This window comes from Myxine glutinosa, chromosome 5 (genome assembly GCF_964187855.1).
Source record: "Myxine glutinosa chromosome 5, kmMyxGlut1.1, whole genome shotgun sequence".
NCBI lineage: Eukaryota > Metazoa > Chordata > Myxini > Myxiniformes > Myxinidae > Myxine > Myxine glutinosa.
In genome coordinates this window covers 139,066,698-139,087,045 of record NC_136265.1, presented here as the reverse complement: position 1 = coordinate 139,087,045, position 20,348 = coordinate 139,066,698, and the positions used below count along the sequence as shown (strand labels likewise).

At 40.3% G+C, this 20,348-nt stretch overlaps 1 protein-coding gene across 9 annotated transcripts in view; it reads left to right on the top strand.

Moving 5' to 3' along the window:
* LOC137426986 (uncharacterized) overlaps positions 1-20,348 on the top strand; it is a 74,475-nt gene that overhangs the window by 21,962 nt on the left and 32,165 nt on the right. For all 9 annotated transcript variants that reach the window (XM_078777223.1, XM_078777224.1, XM_078777217.1 and 6 more), the window contains 3 exons: positions 10,049-10,119; positions 17,531-17,653; positions 17,828-17,880. In XM_078777223.1, the coding sequence (XP_078633349.1) occupies positions 10,049-10,119; positions 17,531-17,653; positions 17,828-17,880 (247 nt within the window). The remainder of the gene's footprint in view (positions 1-10,048; positions 10,120-17,530; positions 17,654-17,827; positions 17,881-20,348) is intronic.

Below are 20,348 nucleotides of genomic sequence, written 5' to 3'. Positions count from 1 at the left end.
TCAACTGATCTAAAATGGCAGATGTTTCATTAAAACAATTGTTGTTTCCAGCCTTCTTACTACCCAACAGCAATAATAGCCTATTAACTAATTGTGATGGATCATTTGGAAGAAAGCTAACACCCGAACCAAGCTTACTTAAAGCATCAATAATATGTTTCTCCTTCTCATTCTTCTTACTTTTACCAGCAACAGAAACTCTATAATCAAGTGAGTTTAGTAAATTAATATATACACTATCTTCCTTCATATCAAGTGGTTTATCAAAATATTTTGAACCACCCCACGTACTTGATGCTCGTTTTCCATCTTTTGTCAGAAGAAACATTAATCTTGGGGTTAATTTAACATTTGGTTGAGTATAACTCAAGAACATCATTTCATCATTAAATATCAATACCTTTTCATTCACAGGATAGAACAGTGCTGGTTCTTCTGTTGGAATGAGACCTGCTCTGGTTTTTGAATCCGCTGAATATTCATTGTTTTGAAGAGCTTCCACAACATAATTAGAGGGTTGATTTATCTCCTCAAGTTTCTGAAATAATCCTTCATCATCATATTCTAATTTTCCAAGTTCTTGCTCTGTCATTTGACTAAAATCTTCGAGCATTTGAAGTTTATTCGGAGTAAATTCTACTGTGGGAACTGCAGGCTGTTGAGTTTTTAAAAGTGGATTAAAAAATTTCTCTTGTTTTCTTTCAAAGGCTTCTTCACCAGTTATTTTATGTCTCCGTTTATTCTTTATCTCTTCCTGTTGCATAACAACTTTTGAAACCAACTCTTGATGTTCCTTAAACTTTCTTGCTCTTTCTTTGGCATTCATTTTCTGTATTTAATTATGTGTAAAAAATATCATTTAGTATCTCATCTTGTTTCACAACAATATATTTATATTTTCCAATCGTATGTTTCATATAATTTTCAAATCCTTTTTTACTACATAATGTAGAACAATTATCTCTCCAAAAATTATTTATATCTATTGAATTTAACTTAAATAAAATAAAAGTATTAGCATTGTTTCTTATTGAGCGCCGGGGGAGTTGAAAATATGACTGACGAAGATAAATACAATTACAAGAAGAATGTCTCCCTCTTGTATAGTAGCTATCCATTACTGTTTGGTTTCTCTCATTAACGCAATCATCAAAGATAACGAGGTTCTTTTTTGATTTATCTAAATCTTGAGGCGAAGGTATGTCATCCGTATTATCACTGAGAATACAAATTATGGGTTTTGGTCCCGATTTTGATTTCTGTGTATCACAAACTAGTTGTAGTATATCCTCAATGTTATAACCATTTAGTTTGTTTTGAAGTTTAAATAAACCGATAATGTCTTCCTTTTTAAGACCCGCATTAAAACCTTGAGATAGTCGTTGATACTCGGGTTGAAAACTTGACTTTGTAAAAATTATTAAATTATCATAATCTAAAAAATTAGGACTAAGGACCATCTTTAAAAGTAAACAGGTTTTTCCACATCCACTTGAACCAAATATTAGGCATCTCAATGAATTTGGAATCTTTTTATGGTTATTAAATTTTCTCTTATTTTCCCAAACAGGTAAAAAATCATTCATTTATATATTTGGAAAAAAAGTAATCTAACTTTTTTTGAGCTATTTTAGAAACATATTTTATCCTGAGTTCTGGTTTAATTTCCAAATAATTCATTATTTTATTTATATAGTATCTTGGGTTAATATTTCCCTTAAAATTATTTTGAATAATAAATATCATTAAACCCTTATACATTTCCTCAATACAAATAGTCTCTTCCCTTGTAAAAAATGGTGTGTTATCATCATAATACTTAACATTCATCTCTCTTATTAATCTTGTAAAGTAATTCATTTTTGGTTCTAATTTAAAAGTTATATATTTTTTTATTTTTTTTATTATCATTAATTAGAAGATAATCACAGAAAATACATTGTTTATATGCTTTTGATTCTGTATTAAGCCCTATTCTATCACAAGCCGGACAATTCTCTAATTTATCATATGGAGAGTCTGGAAATTCTATCATATTTAAACAGTAAATTTTTACTTAAACGAAACATAAGTTTTTTTAGCTAATAAATACAATGTTTCAAAAGACAAATTTCAATCAATTTCGCATGAGGTGAAAGATATAGAAAAATATGTCAAAGATGTTAAATTGAATAAAGATAAATATGGAAATTTTTGGATTAAACCAGTTATGAAAAATAACATGAGCCCCTCTATTTCATTTAAAGGACAAGCTATGTTAATTAATAACTCCCTTAAAGTAAATCTAACAAAAGTTTCTCCTCTACTCCTGGCAATTTATTCAAAGCTTGAAAAAGTGATTGACCACGATACATTGAAAAAGAATGATAAGACCATCAACAATACTCGGGGAGAAATTTGTATTTACTTTAATAATCCAAAGGCTGTAGATCTAAGTAAAATGAATGATGTTAATATTTCTGGTGAAATGACATTTCGTTCTATGATAGTTAGAGATTATTTAAAGATAACTTTTGATATTAAAAATGTAGAGATTGAATCCGTTAATGAAAGAAAGTATATAGATATTGATGGGAATATTTTTTCTGCTAATTAAATATGAGTCATTACAGCAGTGAAGATTTTACTATTTCATTGAACTCGGATGATGGTGATGATAGCATTTCATTGAACTCGGATGATAGTTATGATACTAATAGTTTATGCTCAAATGATAGTTATCAGAGTAGTTTTATTGATGACTCAGATGTCTCTGATTGTGAGATTGATTCTGAATATGACCCTGGTTCTGATATGGATTGAGAGATGTAAAGGTGTTTTAGTTTAAGTAAAGTTATATATATATAAAACAAGCCAAAAAGCTCGAAAAGGCGTTTTAGTTTAAGTAAAGTTATATATATAAAACACCACGTTTTCTCACCCTATAAATATGGTTTATTGTAATACTTGCGAGAAGGAAGTAAAATATTATAAACAACATATTCTCACCGCAAAACATACATACAACATTCTTTACAAACTTTCCCCTCTTTTACCTAAAACAAAACATTGTAGTCTCTGTAATGGAGATATCCTAAAGAATGATTTCAAAGCTCATCTTAAAACAAACAAACACTTGTCAAAATTGTTTACTATTAAAAATACTGATGGTGCTTTCAAAAATCGTATCAGAATACGTATATTTGACTTTCATCCTCCTGGCCCCAACTCAATTGTTGAGGCTGTGGAAATCATCAAACCCTCTGTCCGAGATTTTATTGAAAAGACTCTTATTGAGTTGAAATCAATCAAGTTCTATATGGGAATTAAAATGAAAGTCTCAAAACATGATCCATTCACTGGTGATTATTGCAATGAAAAAGCTTACATGCTAACTGGAAACCACTTTTTATCTTCATATCAAGATTTTAAAACATCAGGAGTTTATGGTCAACTGATAAAACAAGAACAGAAACTTGAGCATACTATTACTGGAAGTGGTTGGAATATAGATCAGATACTATTTATTGATATTCATGTTTTTAAATCAGATCCTCTAAACGCTTCTTCTTACATTGATTTACCTCGTGTTATCAAAAATAAAAAAGCACTTATCAATATCAAAAATAAAGACACTAAATGTTTTCTCTGGTCTATTCTGAGACATTTCCATCCCCCACATTTTCATGATGAAAGAGTATCTCATTATGAAAAATATGAGAATACATTAAATATGGAAGATCTAAAGTTTCCGATGGCTTTAAATGATATTCCTAAATTTGAAAAGATAAATAATTTATCAGTTAATGTTGATGGTCTAACAGAAACAAACAACATTGAGGTTTTAAAGCTTACTGACAATTGTAAACAAACTCATATTAATCTTCTATATTTTGATACAGAGGAAAATTCACATTATGCATACATCAATGATATTTCAAAATTAATAAAACCACGAGTATGTAAAAGAATAAGTAAAATATATGTTTGTAAGCGTTCTCTTAACTTCTTCCATACACAAGGAAGATTAGATAAACATTCAAATTATTGTAGTGAACATAAATCAACGGTAATCAATATGCCTAAAAAAGGCTCAAAGATCTCATTCAAAGATGAAAATAAAACGATGAAACATCCATTTGTTATATATGCTGATTTTGAAAGTATTTTAGAAAAAATTGATACTGCTTCTCCAGACCAAAAATAATCATATATAAATAAATATCAAAAACATACTCCTTGTGGTTTTTGTTATTACTAGGGCATGCCCGTACTATATCTATATCTAAAATTATATCCCCCCCCTCTATTTACATGAAATGGTTTGGTCCAAAGCGAACGGCTTGCGAGTGCGGTGACAATCCCCCCCCTCTATTTACATGAAATGGTTTGGTCCAAAGCGAACGGCTTGCGGAGTTTGGTAAAGAAATCGCCATCGCGTGCACAAAGGCGCAGGAAAGCGAAAGAATCGCAAATTAGTTTTAATTAGTTTTAAAACATAGTTTAACGCCCGAGCGAGTTTAACGCAATCGCAAATCGCATCGCAAAGCGAAAGAATCGCAAATTAGTTTTAATTAGTTTTAAAACATAGTTTAACGCCAACATAGCGCCAACATAGTTTGCCGACGGGAAATAAATGAATACGCTCTCAAATGTGCCATCCGAGGCAGAGTCTGTTCGCCACGTTCGGCACACGTGATAGCTCGCTGCTCTCTGATTGGTTGAATCGTTTTTTGGACATAGCTCGGTAACTACTTCTGCGATTAATTTAAAACCTTGAAAAGGCACATCCTCGGGTCCCCAGCAATATACCTGGCAAGTTTCAAGTATATCGGACCGGTAGTTGTCGAGAAACAGCGGTCACAGACAAACATACATACATACATACATACATACAAACATACAAACATACACACAGAGATTAGTGGAATTATAGATAGATATCAAATCATCCGTTGGTGATGAATATAACAAGTTAGAGGTGTATAGAGGCCCAAATACCCCAGAGGAGTTTGTCCGACGACTAGAAAAAGACTGTATTCGATTAACCAAGATAATGAGAGAAACCAATAAACCAATGTCCTTGATGAGTGGATATAAAAAAAACAATGTCTGTCATATTTGTGAGAAGAAAATTGGTAAAGGTTTAAAGGTTAGAGATCATTGTCATCTCACTGGTAAATATAGAGGTCTGGCTCATCAAATTTGTAATATTAATTATAAACTCCCCTCTTTCATTCCTGTCTTTCTTCATAACAATGCTAATTATGATACTCATCTATTTATAAAACAACTTTCAAAGACTCCTGGGAGTAACAGTGCTATTCCAAGTACAGATCAGAAATACATTTCATTCACAAAAACAATCTTTATAAAAATAGGATTTGACTATGAGAAAAATAAAAATACTTATGGTATAACTAATATTAGATTTCTTGACACATTTAAATTCATGAATAGATCCTTGGCTGAGTTGGTTGAAAATCTAAAAGAGTTTCCATGTCTTTCAGAGTATTTTTCAGATAAAGATTTACTAACACAAAAGGGAATTTATCCCTATGACTATATGAACTCATTTGAGAGATTCTCTGAAACAAAACTCCCTTCAAAGGATTCATTCTATAACATTCTAAATAATTCAAATATTTCAGATTCTGATTATCAACACGCACAAAATGTCTGGAGTCATGATGGAATTAAGAACATGGGTGAATATCATGATCTCTATCTAAAAACTGATGTTCTTCTTCTAGCTGATGTCTTTGAGGCTTTCAGAACAATCTGTCATTCTCAATATGGATTGGATCCTGCTCACTATTACACTGCTCCTGGATTGGCTTGGAGCGCGATGTTGAAAATGACTAAGCAAAAGTTGGATCTTATAACAGATGTTGATATGCTCCTTATGATTGAGAAAGCAAAAAGAGGTGGAATTTCACAAGTCTGCTCGAGCAGATACGCAAAGGCAAATAATAAATATCTTCCAAATTATGATTCAACGAAAGAGAGTTCTTACTTAATGTACTATGACACGAATAACTTGTATGGTTGGGCAATGGCTCAGGCTCTTCCTTATGGTGGATTAAAATGGGTAGAAAAAAAAGACTATAAAAAGGTTTTACAAGATGTATGTATATCTACACAAGCTGAATTAGATTTTTTAAAAGTTGGTTATTATTTTGAAGTTGATTTGAAATATCCAGAGGAACTCCATGACCTACACAAAGATTTGCCATTTTGTTGTGAAAAGGAAATTCCAAAGAAGGAGTGGTTAAGTGATTATCAACAATCATTTAATATAAAGGGTAAATCAACAGAGAAGCTTCTAACAACACTTTATGATAAGAAAAATTATGTACTCAATCAAAGAAATTTGAGACAATGTCTTTCAAAGGGTCTCCGTGTTGAAAAGATACATAGGATTCTCAAGTTTAATCAGTCATTGGATGAAACCATATATTGATTTTAACACACAACGTAGGATTGAATCAAAGAATGATTTTGAGAAAGACTTCGCAAAGTTAATGAACTGCTACGTATTTGGCAAGACGATGGAGAATGTTAGAAAGAGACAAAACATTCTTCTAACTACTACATGGAAACAAGCATCAAAATTAGTCAACAGACCAAACTTCTCGAGAGAAGAAGTTTTTACGGAAAACTTTAGTGCAATACATTTGATGAAAGAAAGCGTTATGATGGATAAACCTATTTACATTGGTACCTCAATACTTGATTTATCAAAGTCCTTGATGTATGATTACTTTTATAATAACTTGAAAAAGAAATATCAAAATGATGTTAAACTACTTTATATGGATACAGATAGTTTTATTTTAAAAATTAATACTGATGATGTTTATTCAGACATGAAAAAGGACATTGATACCTATGACACTAGTGAATACAATACAAAGAGTGAGTTGTACTCTAAAGCAAATAAACTGGTGATTGGAAAGTTTAAGGATGAATTGAAAGGAAATCTTATGAGTGAATTTGTGGGATTGAGGTCTAAGGCTTATGCTTATAAATACATTATGAATAACGTTGAAATTACTAAGAAGAAGTTAAAAGGTATAAAGAAAAATGTTATTAAAGAAACAATAAAGTTTAAGAATTATTATAACTGTTTAATAACAAAGAAAGAAGAGTTTAGAAAGATTAATGGAATAAGAAGTTATAAACATCAATTATATTCAGAAGAGATAAATAAGAAAGCATTAGGAGCTTTTGATGATGAGAGGTTTATTTTAGAAAATGGAATTGATAGTCTCCCTTATGCTCATATTAAAAATAAAATAAAAACTGCCTTTAGAGGCCATTTTTCCCCGCAAAGCGGGGGTTGGCCTTTTTCGGGGACCGTGGTTGTTGTTGTTTTTCGGTCCCCTTTTTGAAGCAATGTTTTACGGCCAGATGCCCTTCCTGCCGCCAACCCTTTTTGTCGCCTTTTACGACAAACAGGGAATTACCAGTGAACTGGTACTCAATTACCCGACCTCGGAAGGATGACAGGCTGGGTCAACCCCCCTGGCGTTGATTCAGCGATCGACCAGGATTCGAACCCAGGATCCTAGGATCCTAAGCTGGCACCCTAGCCGCTAGCCCAACACCAGGCCTAATGCCTGGCCTTATATGCTCATATAAGTATAAGATATATATATAAGTGATAAGATATAAGTGATAAGATAATGGGGTTAGGGATTTTAACAGGCTACGCCTCCTTTTTTAATGAATAGAACCAAGTATCAATCAGACTAAAGAGTGGAGGTTGTCCCAACCTTGGTATATCAATGGTAAACATAACGAATGTGAAAAATACCAAATAAGACTTATTGAAAAGGAAACTGGTAAAAAAGTTCACAAAACAAATAAGATAATTAATTTAAATACCGGTGAGTTGGGTAAAAAAGATGGAAATATTTTTGAGTGGACAGAAAACTTTGATGGTCGTCAGAGCAAGGGAAGTACATACTTTAATTTTAAAATGGTGTGTGGCAGAGGAGGTGTGCAAACAAGGGCATTGAGGGAGGTTTATCATTTTATCTCAGCTCAGTTAAAATATCTTGAGAAAGAACCAGACTCAAACAAATACTTTGCCAATATATTAGATGGCGATGAGAGTTGCAGGAGAATTCAATTATTTCCCACGCATAAACAAATATTTGTAGGCTCGTTGTTTGAGTGGTCTACAAGGCCAGAAGGATCGCAGGTTCATAAGGCCAGAAGGATCGCAGGTTCATAAGGGGAGAAGGTCTAATGAACAACATTAAGGATAGGTTCGAAAATTTACTATTCTTCCTATTTACTATTCTCTTAAAGGATGGGTTTGTAAAGAACAGGGTGAGAGAAAAAAATTAACATGTAAAAGAATAGGGGAATGAGTTCGCTCGGTCAGACTAGGTGCCTTGTTGAAATATTTTATCTTGGCTCAGTTAAAAGGTTCAGTAGGGAATAAATGTTCGTTCTGGGACACTCTCCCATTGACTTACATGTTAATATTTCTTTAAAATCAACCATTTTCTGATTTTTAGGCCATTTTATTGACTTTTTAACACCCCCTTCTACCCTTATGAAGCTATGATCATAGGTTTATAAGGCTAGAAGGATCATAGGTTTATATGATCAGAAGGATCATAGGTTCATAAGATCAGAAGGATCATAGGTTCATAAGTGTGAGAGAAAAGTGGCGTTTTGGGGTGCAGTAATATCTTTTTAAAATGAGGGTGAGAGGGAAAAAATTAACATGTAAGTCAATGGGGAGTGGAGAAATAGGGGTGTTTAAAAAGTCGATAAAATGGCCTAAAAATCAGAAAATGGTTGATTTTTAAGAAAAATTAACATGTAAGTCAATGGGAGAGTGTCCCAGAACTAAGATTTATTCCCTACTTTCCTCTCCTCCTGTTTTCTCAGAAATGCAAAATTCTTCACTCTGCAGACCTGGATAAAACCACAAACTAGTCAAACAAGTGGAACATGTCTTTCAATCCTGGCATATCTCACACTCTCACTTTGTCTCTCCAAAGATACCGCTGCACAATCCTCCCATCTACTTACCCAGCAATCCTCTCAAATACGTTCTGTCACTCAAGGTTTTTGGGTTTCACTATCTGCCAAGATCTTTCCTGGCAAAACCACATTTCCGAGCTGGCCTCCAAAGCGATTGGGCATCCTCTGTCGTGAGAGGTCCTTTTTGAGCACCTCTGACCTCCTCACCATGTTCAAAGCTTTCATCCGCAGCTCAATCGAATACTGCTCTCCCCTCTGGCCTGTGCTCCTGCCTCACACCTATGGCGGCTTCACGCTGTTGAATCCAAATATTTCAGAATCATTGGTATCTCCAGTGATGAAGCTGATTCTGAAGACCTATCACTCGCTCACGGCAGGCAGGTTGGTGGTCTTTCTGTCTTCTGTCAACTCCTCTCCGGCCTTGCTCCCCCAGCTCTGTCGGTTCTCTGTCCCCCAAATATTCCTGTAGGAGGCACAAAATCTGCCAGCAACCCTCTTCTGGTGAAACTACCAAAATCAAGACTCTCTGCTCACCTTCACTCTTTCCTTCCTCTTTTCTTTCACCTCTGGAATAAACTCCCACACTCAATTCAATCCCACTTATCCCTCCAGGTCTTTAAACCAGCTGTTCACCACCATCTCTTATCTTACCCCATCCAAAACCTTGATCTTTTCTACCCCCGATAAAACACTCCAAATCTGACTCTTTGAATCTCTAACTTATTTCCTGTAATTCCTAGTCGTGTTTATTTGCGTTATTCAGGGTACGGTACCCCCCCCTCTCCCCCCCCCCCCCACCCCCATGAGACTCCCTCCTCCCCCAGTCCTCTCCCTTCCACAGATCTACCACCGTCCATTTTCTGCTGTTTTGTGCTTGTGTGCTTCCCTCTCTCCCCCTCTTGTCTCCCGCTCCCTTCATTGTATGTTTTATGTGTCTGTGCATGTTTTTATCTTTAATGTGTTAGCTCCACACGAGCCTAGATTCTGTACACACATGTTTGTTATCTCATTGCCTTGTTGCCTATGTTGTCTCATTGCCTATTTTTCTGTCTGCTGTGTACAGGTACACTCACTTCCCATATTCATTTTCTGAGGAAATTTTCAGAAAGAACGTTGTGGCTTCCCATGAAACAGGTGAGGCGAAGTTGGTTACCATTTGGAGCAGAGGTTGGAGCAGAAGTTGGTAAAATACCCATTCCATTCCTCATTCCACCCTCATTGTGATGTTTTTGTCGTGGTTTGAAATATGACAGAAATAATTGAACTCAAAATTTCTAGAGTGTTAAACATTCTCAGGTGCACAGTGAGCTCCATCATGAGGAAATGGAAAGAATATGGAACTACCGAGACTCTTCCGGGGTCGTCCCATGTTGTCCGACTAAACTGGGCAACCCGGCAAGAAGGACCTTTGTCAGAGAGGTGACCAAGAACCCAATGACCTCTCTGACATAACTACAGAGTTCCTTGGTTGAGAAGGGAGACCCTGCCAGGTGGACAACAGTCCCTGCAGCACTGCACAAATCTAGACTTTATGGGAGAGTGGCAAGACGGAAGCCATTCCTGAGAAATAGGCACGACGGTATGCCTGGAGTTTGCAAAAAGGCACAAGAAAGATTATGAGAACAATAGGCAAATTGTTCTGTGGTCTGATGAGACAAAACTTGAAATCTTTGGCCTGAATGCAAAGCACTACATCTGGTAGAAAACCAAGCACAGCTCATCATCCATCTAACACCATCACTGCTTTGAAGCATGGTGGCGGCAGCATCATGCTATGGGTTTGCCTTTCAGTGTCAGGGACTGGGAGACTTGCCAGGATCGAGGGAAGAATAATTGGAGCCAAATACATGCAAATCCTTGAGGTGACCCTGCTTCAGAGTGCGCAAGACCTTAGCCTGCGGCAAAGACAATGACAACATGCATACAGCCAAAGCAACACTGGAATGGCTTGAGAACAAGAACGTGAAAGTCCTTCAGTGGCCCAGCCAAAGCCCAGACTTTAATCGCATTGAGAATCTGTTGGAAGATTTGAAGAATGCTGTTTACCGTCCAACTTGACGGAGCTTCAGCAAATCTGCAAGGAAGAATGGGAGATTCCCACATTCAGATGTGCAAAGCCGATACATACCGAAGAAGACTCAAAGCTTTAATCGCTGCCAAAGGTGCTTCTACAAAGTATTAACTCAGGGGGTTGAATACTTATGTATATGAGATAGTTCTCTATTTCACTTTAAATTATTTTGTAAAAAGTTCTTCTTTTTTTATCCACTTTGGCGTTATTGGGGTACCGTATTTCCTGGTGTATCAACCATGACAGTGTATTAACCGCACCCCTGTTTTTCACCCTCCAAAAAAATAATAATAATGATACTCCCGGCAAAGCTTGATGATGTAGGCCTGGAAGTGCGTGGTATTATCAGCTGTGTCATCGGGTACATGTTGGGAGATGTGTGTCCGGTGCTGAACCGACAGATCATGGCGTGCCATTAACGTGTAGGCCTACGACGGGCCTACATCTTCCATAATCTTACCCTACATCCGCATCCGGTATTATCAGCATAAGATCTTCCACATCTTACCCTACCCCTCCCCCAAAATGTTCTGTATCCGATGCTCCCCCTTCCTCTTCATTAACGGTATGGACCTCAAACATCCGGGGCCTTCGCTCAAACTTGACTGATCTCTCCATACAGGTTGCTTCTGACAAACCAGACGTGATCTGCTCAACAGAAACTTTCCTCCTTCATGATGTCTCTGATTCCTTGGTATCTCTCCCAGGTTACTCCCTCCTCTGGTATGATAGACCTGAGCCTCGTCCTGGAGGTGGGGTTGCTATCTTTATTAAAAAAAACTCTCTTCCTCGCTCGCCCCGCACTGCCCTCTCTCCACCTCACCCCCAGGAATACCTTTGGCTACGGCTTCCCCTTCGCTCCCACCTTTTGTTCATATGTGTGTTGTACCGTCCACCAAACAGTGATGACTCCATCTACATCTCGCTGTCTGATAATATGGACCAACTTCTATCCACCCATCCCAACTCTCTCTTCCTCATATGTGGTGATTTCAATTGTCACCATGCCAGTTGTCTGGGTGTGGGTACCTCTCTCACCAGCCATGGCTCTTCAGCAAAGGACTTCTGCGACTCATTGGGACTGACACAATCTGTCAATTTCTCGACCCGGATCTCAGTCAACGGAGCATCTTCTCTTCTCGACTTGGTTATGACTAACTTCCCTGAAAATGTCTGCTGCTCTTCTTCTGCTCCAATCGGCTCATCTGATCATGTGCTTGTTAAAGTGGACATCTCTCTGACCATTCTCCGAGAGCCTCCTCAGCGTTGACGAGTCTGGCATTTCACTCAGGCCAACTGGCACGGTCTTCAAGCAGCCATCAATCATCTGGACTGGTCTCCCATCTCTACCGCCTCTGACATCAACTCATCCTGGGAATTCTTCCAAAGTAAATTGCTCTCTCTCTCATGCACAGATTTATCCCATCTCGTCTTCAGTTGTCATACCCTTCCTCCCGTCCATGGTACACGGAATCTTGTGGTGAGGCTGTTGCCCAGAAACAACTGGCTTTTGTCTCCTGGAAAGTAAATCCAACGGAAGGAAATCTCATTTCCTTTCACAAAGCCCGAAACAAGTGTGTCCACCCTCAGGAGAGCCAGGAAATAATATCTCTCCATTCTCAAGACCAAACTCTCTTATCTGTCTCCCTCTTCCAAATCCTGGTGGCGTCTGGTCAAATCTGTTTCTGGTGTTTGTTCCCCCTCCATCCCCTCCCTCACCTCAAACTGCTACACGGCTGACTCCGCACGTGAAAAAGCTGAATGCCTCAACTCTGTGTTTGCCTCTAAATCTTGTGTCCCAAACCCATCCCTCTCTGTACCCACCGTACCCAGTCGTACCACGCTGCTCCTGGACTCTGTGTCCTTTCCTCCTGACAAGGTGGAAAAGTTTCTGTCAACCCTCGACTCTGATTCTGCAACTGGACCTGACGGCATCAGCCCACGGGTCCCAAAAATCCTGTTCTTCCGCTCTTTCACTCCCTCTCTCTGTTCTCTTCACCCTCTCTTTTGCTCAAGGTCATCTGCCATCTGCTTGGAAATCAGCCAACATCACCGCTTTGCACAAAAAAGGTGCAAAAACAGATCCTAGCAACTACAGACCAATCACCCTTCTCTCAATTATCAGCAAAGTCATGGAATCCATCATTGCTTCAGATATGAAATCTTTCCTCTTCTCCAATGGCTTGATCTCTGATCATCAATTTGGTTTCAGACCTGGTCACTGTACTCTGGACATGCTGCTTCTGCTTTCTCAACAATGGATGGAGGTCCTCAATGCCAAACAGGAAATTAGAGCTGTCTCCCTTGACATATCACGTGCCTTCGATACGGTCTGGCACCCCGCTCTGCTCACCAAACGCTCCTCCTTTGGTATCCATGGAAATCTCCACGCATGGCTGGCGGACTTCCTCTCTAGTCGTAGTCAACGTGTGGCCCTGAATGGGTTTCTCTCATCTCCTCTTCCTGTTCAGGCTGGAGTTCCCCAAGGCAGTGTTCTGGGCCCTGTGCTTTTTCTGGTCTTCATCAATGATCTCTCTGACTCTCTTGAAAATCCTCTATCTCTTTGCTGATGACTCTACTCTATGTCGCTCCATTCCTCATCCCTCAGATCGGCCCTCTGCAGCCTCCTCACTCTCTGCAGACCTGGACAAAATCACAGACTGGGCAAACAAGTGGAACATGTCTTTCAATCCTGACAAATCTCACACTCTTACGATGTCTCTCCGAAAAGACCGACTGGACAACCTTCCCATCCACTTTCTGAATAATCCTCTCCAAGAAGTTCTGTCACTCAAGCTTTTGCGTCTCACTATCTGCCATGATCTTTCCTGGGAAAACCACATTTCAAATCTGGCCTCCAAAGCCAGTCGCCGACTGGGCATCCTCCGTCATGCGAAGTCCTTCCTTGGCACACCTGAGCTCCTTACCACATACAAGGCTTTCATTCGCAGCTCAATGGAATACTGCTCTCCCCTCTGGGCTGGTGCTCCTGCCTCACACCTAGCTCGTCTTCACGCTGTTGAAACCAAAGAGTTCAGAATCATTGGAATCTCCCGCGATGAAGCTAACTCCATGGGCCTTTCACTCACTCACCGCAGGCAGGTTGGTGGTCTTTCCGTCTTCTTCCGACTCCTCTCTGGCCTTGCCCCCCCCCCCCAGCTCTCTCTGGGCTCTGTCCCCCCAAATATTCCTACAGGTCGCACAAGATCTTCCTGCAACCCTCTTATGGTTAAACTGCCAAAATCAAGACTCTCTGCTCACCTTCACTCCTTCATTCCTCTTTTCTCCCACCTCTGGAACAAACCCCCTCACTCTCTTCAATCCCACTCCACCCTCCAGGTCTTTAAAACAGCTGTTCACCACCATCTCTTATCTTCCCCCATCCAAAACCTTGATCTTTTCTAACCCCGCTAATTTCACCCCAAATCAACTTTTTTGAAATACCAGCTTCTGTCCTGGAAGTCCTTGGTGTCCTTGTGTTTTATACTTCTACTGTATTTTATACTACTCCCACCCCCCCCCCCTTCCCACGCCTCCTCCCCCCAAGCCTTCTCCCTCCCACACATCTCCCTGCTCTCAAATGTTGTGTTTGTGTGCTTTCCCTTCTCTCCCCATCTTGTTTTCCGCTCCCTCTTTTTATATATTTTGTTTGTCTGGTTGATTTGTTTGTGAAATAAATGTTAGCTCTCTCACGAGCCTCGATTCAGTATACAAAAAAAAAATAATGTCGACAATAATCAGCGAAGGTCGATGAAAGTGCCGGAAATGTCGAGACAAAATCCGCGAATGCCAATGAAAATCCGCGAAGGTGGATGAAAATGCCGTGAATGTCGATGAAAATCCCGTGAATGTGCTGTGACATTGTTTCAATGGGGAAAAGGGGGATGGGTTATACTTATAGGTTCAATGGGTTATAGGTTCCCGACAGTTCCTGATTCATGGAGGAAATTTTTTAAAGTTTAAAATGTTTTCGACCACAAATGCACATGATTACAGTTTTACAAAAAATGCTTAGACATTTAAAAATACGACAACACCAGTGTATTGAAAGAATACTTCAAGCAGACCTCTCCAAGATACGAGGCTTTATTGAAATCGATCTGGCGTCTACCTACATGAAAGGCAATCATCTTATTAGTCCTACAAAGCAAGTAAACACAACAAGACATGTATTAAATTAACCAAGCATTCTAAGGCACTAGTCAACAATCATAGCCTCATCTTACCAAGATGACCCAGAGCACATAGCAGTGGCAGTGTAACTCCTTCAGCTGGTCAAATACTCAACCCCCTCAATCGGTAACCATCCGCCCATAATCGGCAGATAAGATTCTCCACGCTTACGATACTCTTCTTCTTCATCAGTTTCACCACAACCAGGAACCATTTTCAATTTATTGAAGGAATGCTCTTGCAGTTTATTAAATGTGCTGAACCATACAGTACCCTGAAAGTTAAAAAAAATACAACACCATCATGTACCGTTTAGAAATTTTCTTTTACAACCAAACACAACTTTCAAATGATGATGTTGGTGATGATGGGGATGAATTAAAATCCCAAGAATTCCTCGAACTTTGAGGGTGACCCAAAGGATGTTGCGGCAAGATCTTGAAATCAGGGAGAGCCAGGAAAGGTTGGAGAAGGTGAGGACGCTGGTGAGAACGCTGAGAGGAAGGCAGGAGATTGTGCTGGTGGTCTTGTGGGAGAGGGAGCAGGGCTGAAGAATTGGGTGATGGGGAGCTGCCTGGCAGATTGCTGCACGTTTTGATGCAGCTCTTTGTACGGGAGCAGTGCATCATCCAAGGCCTTCTTGAACTTAAGGTACCTCTCCACGACTGGGTCAGCTTCTTGCACCATCTTCGACAATCGCCGTATCTCATGCAACACCCCGGAACTGGACTGTGAGGTTGGACCTCGGCACCTCTTCCTCATCACTGCTCGCCTCCGTCTCCTCCTCCTCGGAAACCTTTGGAATGGCATCCAACTCGTCCTCCATGAGCGGGTTTCGGAAAGGATTCAGCATCATGGTTTTCACCATGAACTCCCTCGTCTGCGTGTTGGCCTCGATCCATATTCTGAGAGTCTTCTCCATCCTTTCCATGTGGGCATTCTGGACATGGGTGACCACCTTGGTATTTGATGCAGTGCTTGCTGAAAGTTTCTCATGAAAGGCCTTCTTCTTCTTCGGTATGTTGTGGACGGTAGATTCGTTCACATCATGCCTGCCCACCGAGGCTGCACTCTCTCCTCTCGAAAGGCAGTCGAGCAGCTCCACCTTCTGGCTAAGGCTCATGACTTTCTTCTGCCTCTTGGTAGTCGACTCATCTCTAGCACTGGTCTTTCGTTTGGGAGCCATTATTGAACGATGATCAGAACGACAGTCAAAAGGTCAAAGCAACGGGACGAGAACAATGTTTGAGATCGAGGACACAATCTGTATGTATATGTATGATTGTGAGCATTGTGGGTATTGAGCCTAGGTGGTAATTTCAAGAATAGATTTAATTATGCATTGCATTCTATAACTCGCCAGAGGTGGACTTGTTTACTCACCTTGTGGAACCGCCCCCGAAGCGTTTTCATTGTGTAACATCTCTGAGGATGCTTTACCGTAAGTTGCAAACTGTATCGATTTATTGAAGCATTTGCATTCGATAACTCGCGGAGGATGACTTGTTCACACATCTGGTGGGATATCCCGTGAAGCTTGCTCATCGTGCGGCTAAAATTCGCCGCCGCGAAAGCCATGAAAACACCAAGTACACAGTAGTGAATGTACAGTACTGTACTTGCTGCACAGTATAAGCAGGTCATGTTCTCGGCTCGTAGAATAAGTTTTTTGCATTTGTCCAGCTGCTGTATGCATGGCTGGTAAAAGGTGGGTTTTAAAAATGAGTCAAGCTGGCTGCTCGTGAATTTTCGTTTTTTGTGCCCCTGAAAAACCGTGAATTCGTGGAACACGGTCGCGAATAGGGAGGGAAAAAACCGCGATTTCACAGAACACAGACAAGAAAAGAAAAGAAAAAACTGTATATTTGCATTTTTCCACGAATAGAGAAACGGGTCGCATTTTATCAACCGTGAATATGCGGATTCTGCGAATAGCAGAACCACCAATCACGGAACCACGAATACGTGGATTCCGCGAATAGCCGAACCGCGAATAGCAGTTTTACACGTTCTTAGTCCGAGTCCGAGTTGTTTGTTAGTTGTTAGCCCGAGTTGTTGTTAATACTTAATATCCAATTATTGAGTTGACAGGGTTTCTTTTTCAGCAAAGAAAAAAACTTTTGTGTTGAACACCTAAACTTATTTGATGAATGAAAATGTATTTTATTAGTTTTGAGTCGAACCTTGGTTATTGCATCAGTGAGTGCTTGTTTGGAATGTGCTTATTATGCAAATGTTAGTATTCGATTGCAATGATTGTTTGGGATTCGGTCAAAATACATTTGTTTTACTTATTTGCAGATGTCACATGGCGAAACTGACTTCAATGTGGAAAACAGTCCACCAACCTTTGCAAGGGAAACATTGGTTTCCCTTCTGGCTGTGATGCTTTGGGAGGCTCCAATGGAGAGGCTCACTATGACGGTGAGGGATTGATGCAGTTGTCATCTGCAGTGTTTTATTTGCATGAACAAGAATGTTTACACATGCTGGGGTAACTGACCTCCTGTTATTGTGGATCAAAATGCAATTGCTCACCAGTGGAGGTGTTTCCTGATCGTGTTCATATTTGATTCCAACACATCCATTGTTTTGCAGGAGATTGTGAACCACACTTGGTTCAACGAAAATGACCCGATTAATTATTTCAGGTAACCGGCACTCCTTTTGTTCTGTTTTTACATCTTCCATTGTCATTGTTTCTCTGCAACATGGAGTATCATGGAAGAGCATGGTGAGAAAGAGCGTGAACTGATAATAGGGCAGCAGGCAAGTCTTGAACAAAATAAACATGAACGTCTGCGTCCAGGTCACGCATCACGACACTCTTCATGGCTTGAATCGTGCCATGTGTCCTTCAAGTTTATTAAAGCTTGGTGTTCGGACCAGATCCATTGTCTTTCCATGTTTGTATCTCTGCGACCATCGGTGGGCACAGGTTATGGAATTTCACTCCTGTCTGTCTATTTTTTGTTTGTCTGTGAACTGGATATCTCAAAGAGTTGTGGATGGATTTGGAGAAATTTGGTGGAGGGTTTGAGTGTGTGACAAGGATGAAATTTTGGTGAAGATTCGGATCTGAGATTTTATGAAGTGATTCCTCACCGTTGAGTGATCAGCTCATGCTAAATCATATATATTGTAGAATTGATTCAAATTTGATGAATATCCGAATGCTAATACAAGAATTTTTCAAGTTCAAGTGATTTTTTACCATTGAGTGATGAGGCGTGTAAAGTATCAGGCTGGGAAGACAGTTTGAGTGCACCATCGGTCGTTTATTACGCAGCCGGGAAAACCACAAGCGCCCAGCGTTGGCCCTGCTTCCTCTGCCAAGCCGTATGCCCCGCCTCTTTTATATCCGCCTTCCGGTTTAATCACATGCAGTACATAACATCTCCCCCCCCCCCCCCTCCCATTAACAGTGAAAATACCAATGTGAAAATAACAGTGAAAAGCATACTAATGCATACAAAAATACAGACATACAAAATTGCGAAATTGCAAATGCAAAATTCAATGCGAAATGCATACAAGAATATTAGCGACAAGTCAAGGCGAGTAGGCGCCTTTCGAACTCTGGATGATCATCGGGGTGCAAAGCCGCCACACGGCTCCACTGGTGGGGCTGCAACAGTGTTATGGGGTTCAGCCTCAGGGAGTGGTGCAAAGCCGCCACATGGCTCCACTGGTGGTGCTGCAACAGCGTTATGGGGTTCAGCCTCAGGGAGCGGTGCAGTACTATCTGCGGCAAGAAAGTCGCTGTGCACAGGTTCAGGAAGTGGCGAGATATATTTTGTGAAAGTGACAGGAACACAGGACCGATACCGGACATGATCAAGGCAAGGTGCCTCCAGACGACTCGATTGTCCTCTTGTTTGATAATGTAGGACAACGGTCACTCATTTTTGTGAACCCGCCCTGGTAACCAAATCATTCCGCGACCAAAGTTTCTCACAAACACCGGGTCCCCGACCTTTATAGAGCGCCGTACAGCATGTTTGTCATGGTGAAGTCTCTGTTTCCACTGATTTTGACACACAACCGACACCACATCTGGTCTTAGACAATCCAGTCGTGTACGCAAACGTCGTTTCATCAGCAGCTCAGCCGGTGTCACTCCTGCCGTTGTGTGGGGAGTGATGTGGTGAGCAAAAAGCACACGTGATAATCTGGTCTGAAGGCTTCCGCCGGGTATCTTACTTAGACCAGACTTGACAAAACTCACAGAGCTTTCAGATAGTCCATTTGAAGCTTGATGGTATGGGCTCACAAACTTGTGAATTATACCATTGAGGCGGGTGAATTCAGTGAGTTCAGAACTTGAGAAACAGGTTCCATTGTCCGTGACTATCAAGCGTGGCAAACTATGAGTGGCAAAGCACTGGCGCAGCCTCTCTATGGTCGCGTGTGAGGTTGCTGTATGTGTTACATTGGTGTCGATCCATTTCGTGTGAGCGACCGTAACAACAAGGATCATACGGCCTTCGATGGGTCCAGCATAGTCGAGCTGAATCCTCTGCCATGGTTCAGTGGGCCATTCCCAGGGGTGTCATGGTGCCTTAGCAGGGGCGTTTCGACTGATTTGGCATGGATAACAATGTTTCACACACTGTTCGATGTCAGAGTCGAGGTGAGGCCACCAGACATAGTTCCGTGCCAGCGATTTCACTCTTACAATGCCTGGATTACAATCGTGAAGCTGGTCCAAAATCTTTGTGCGCAAGTTTGGGGGAATGACCACTCGGCATCCCCACAGCAAGCAGCCTTTCTTGACACTTAGTTCATTTTGCCTGAGCTTGTAAGAATTCAATTCAGGGTCAGCATCGCGTAGAAGACCCCACCCATGCCCAGTAGCACGAATGACCTTGGGAAGAAGTGGGTCACGCCTGATGTAGGTTCGTATCTGGTTGGCATCAATTGGGTTGTCATTCAAAAAGTCCATCAGAGATATCATGCTGCCAGGTACAGGGGGGTCAAACACTGTGTCCGGAAGTGGTAGGTGACTCATGGCGTCTGCATTTGAAATTGTGGAGCCAGGTCTGTACGCAATATCGTAATCATAAGCCGAGAGTGAAAGTGACCAGCGCATGATCCGAGGCGGTAAGACCTCTGAGGT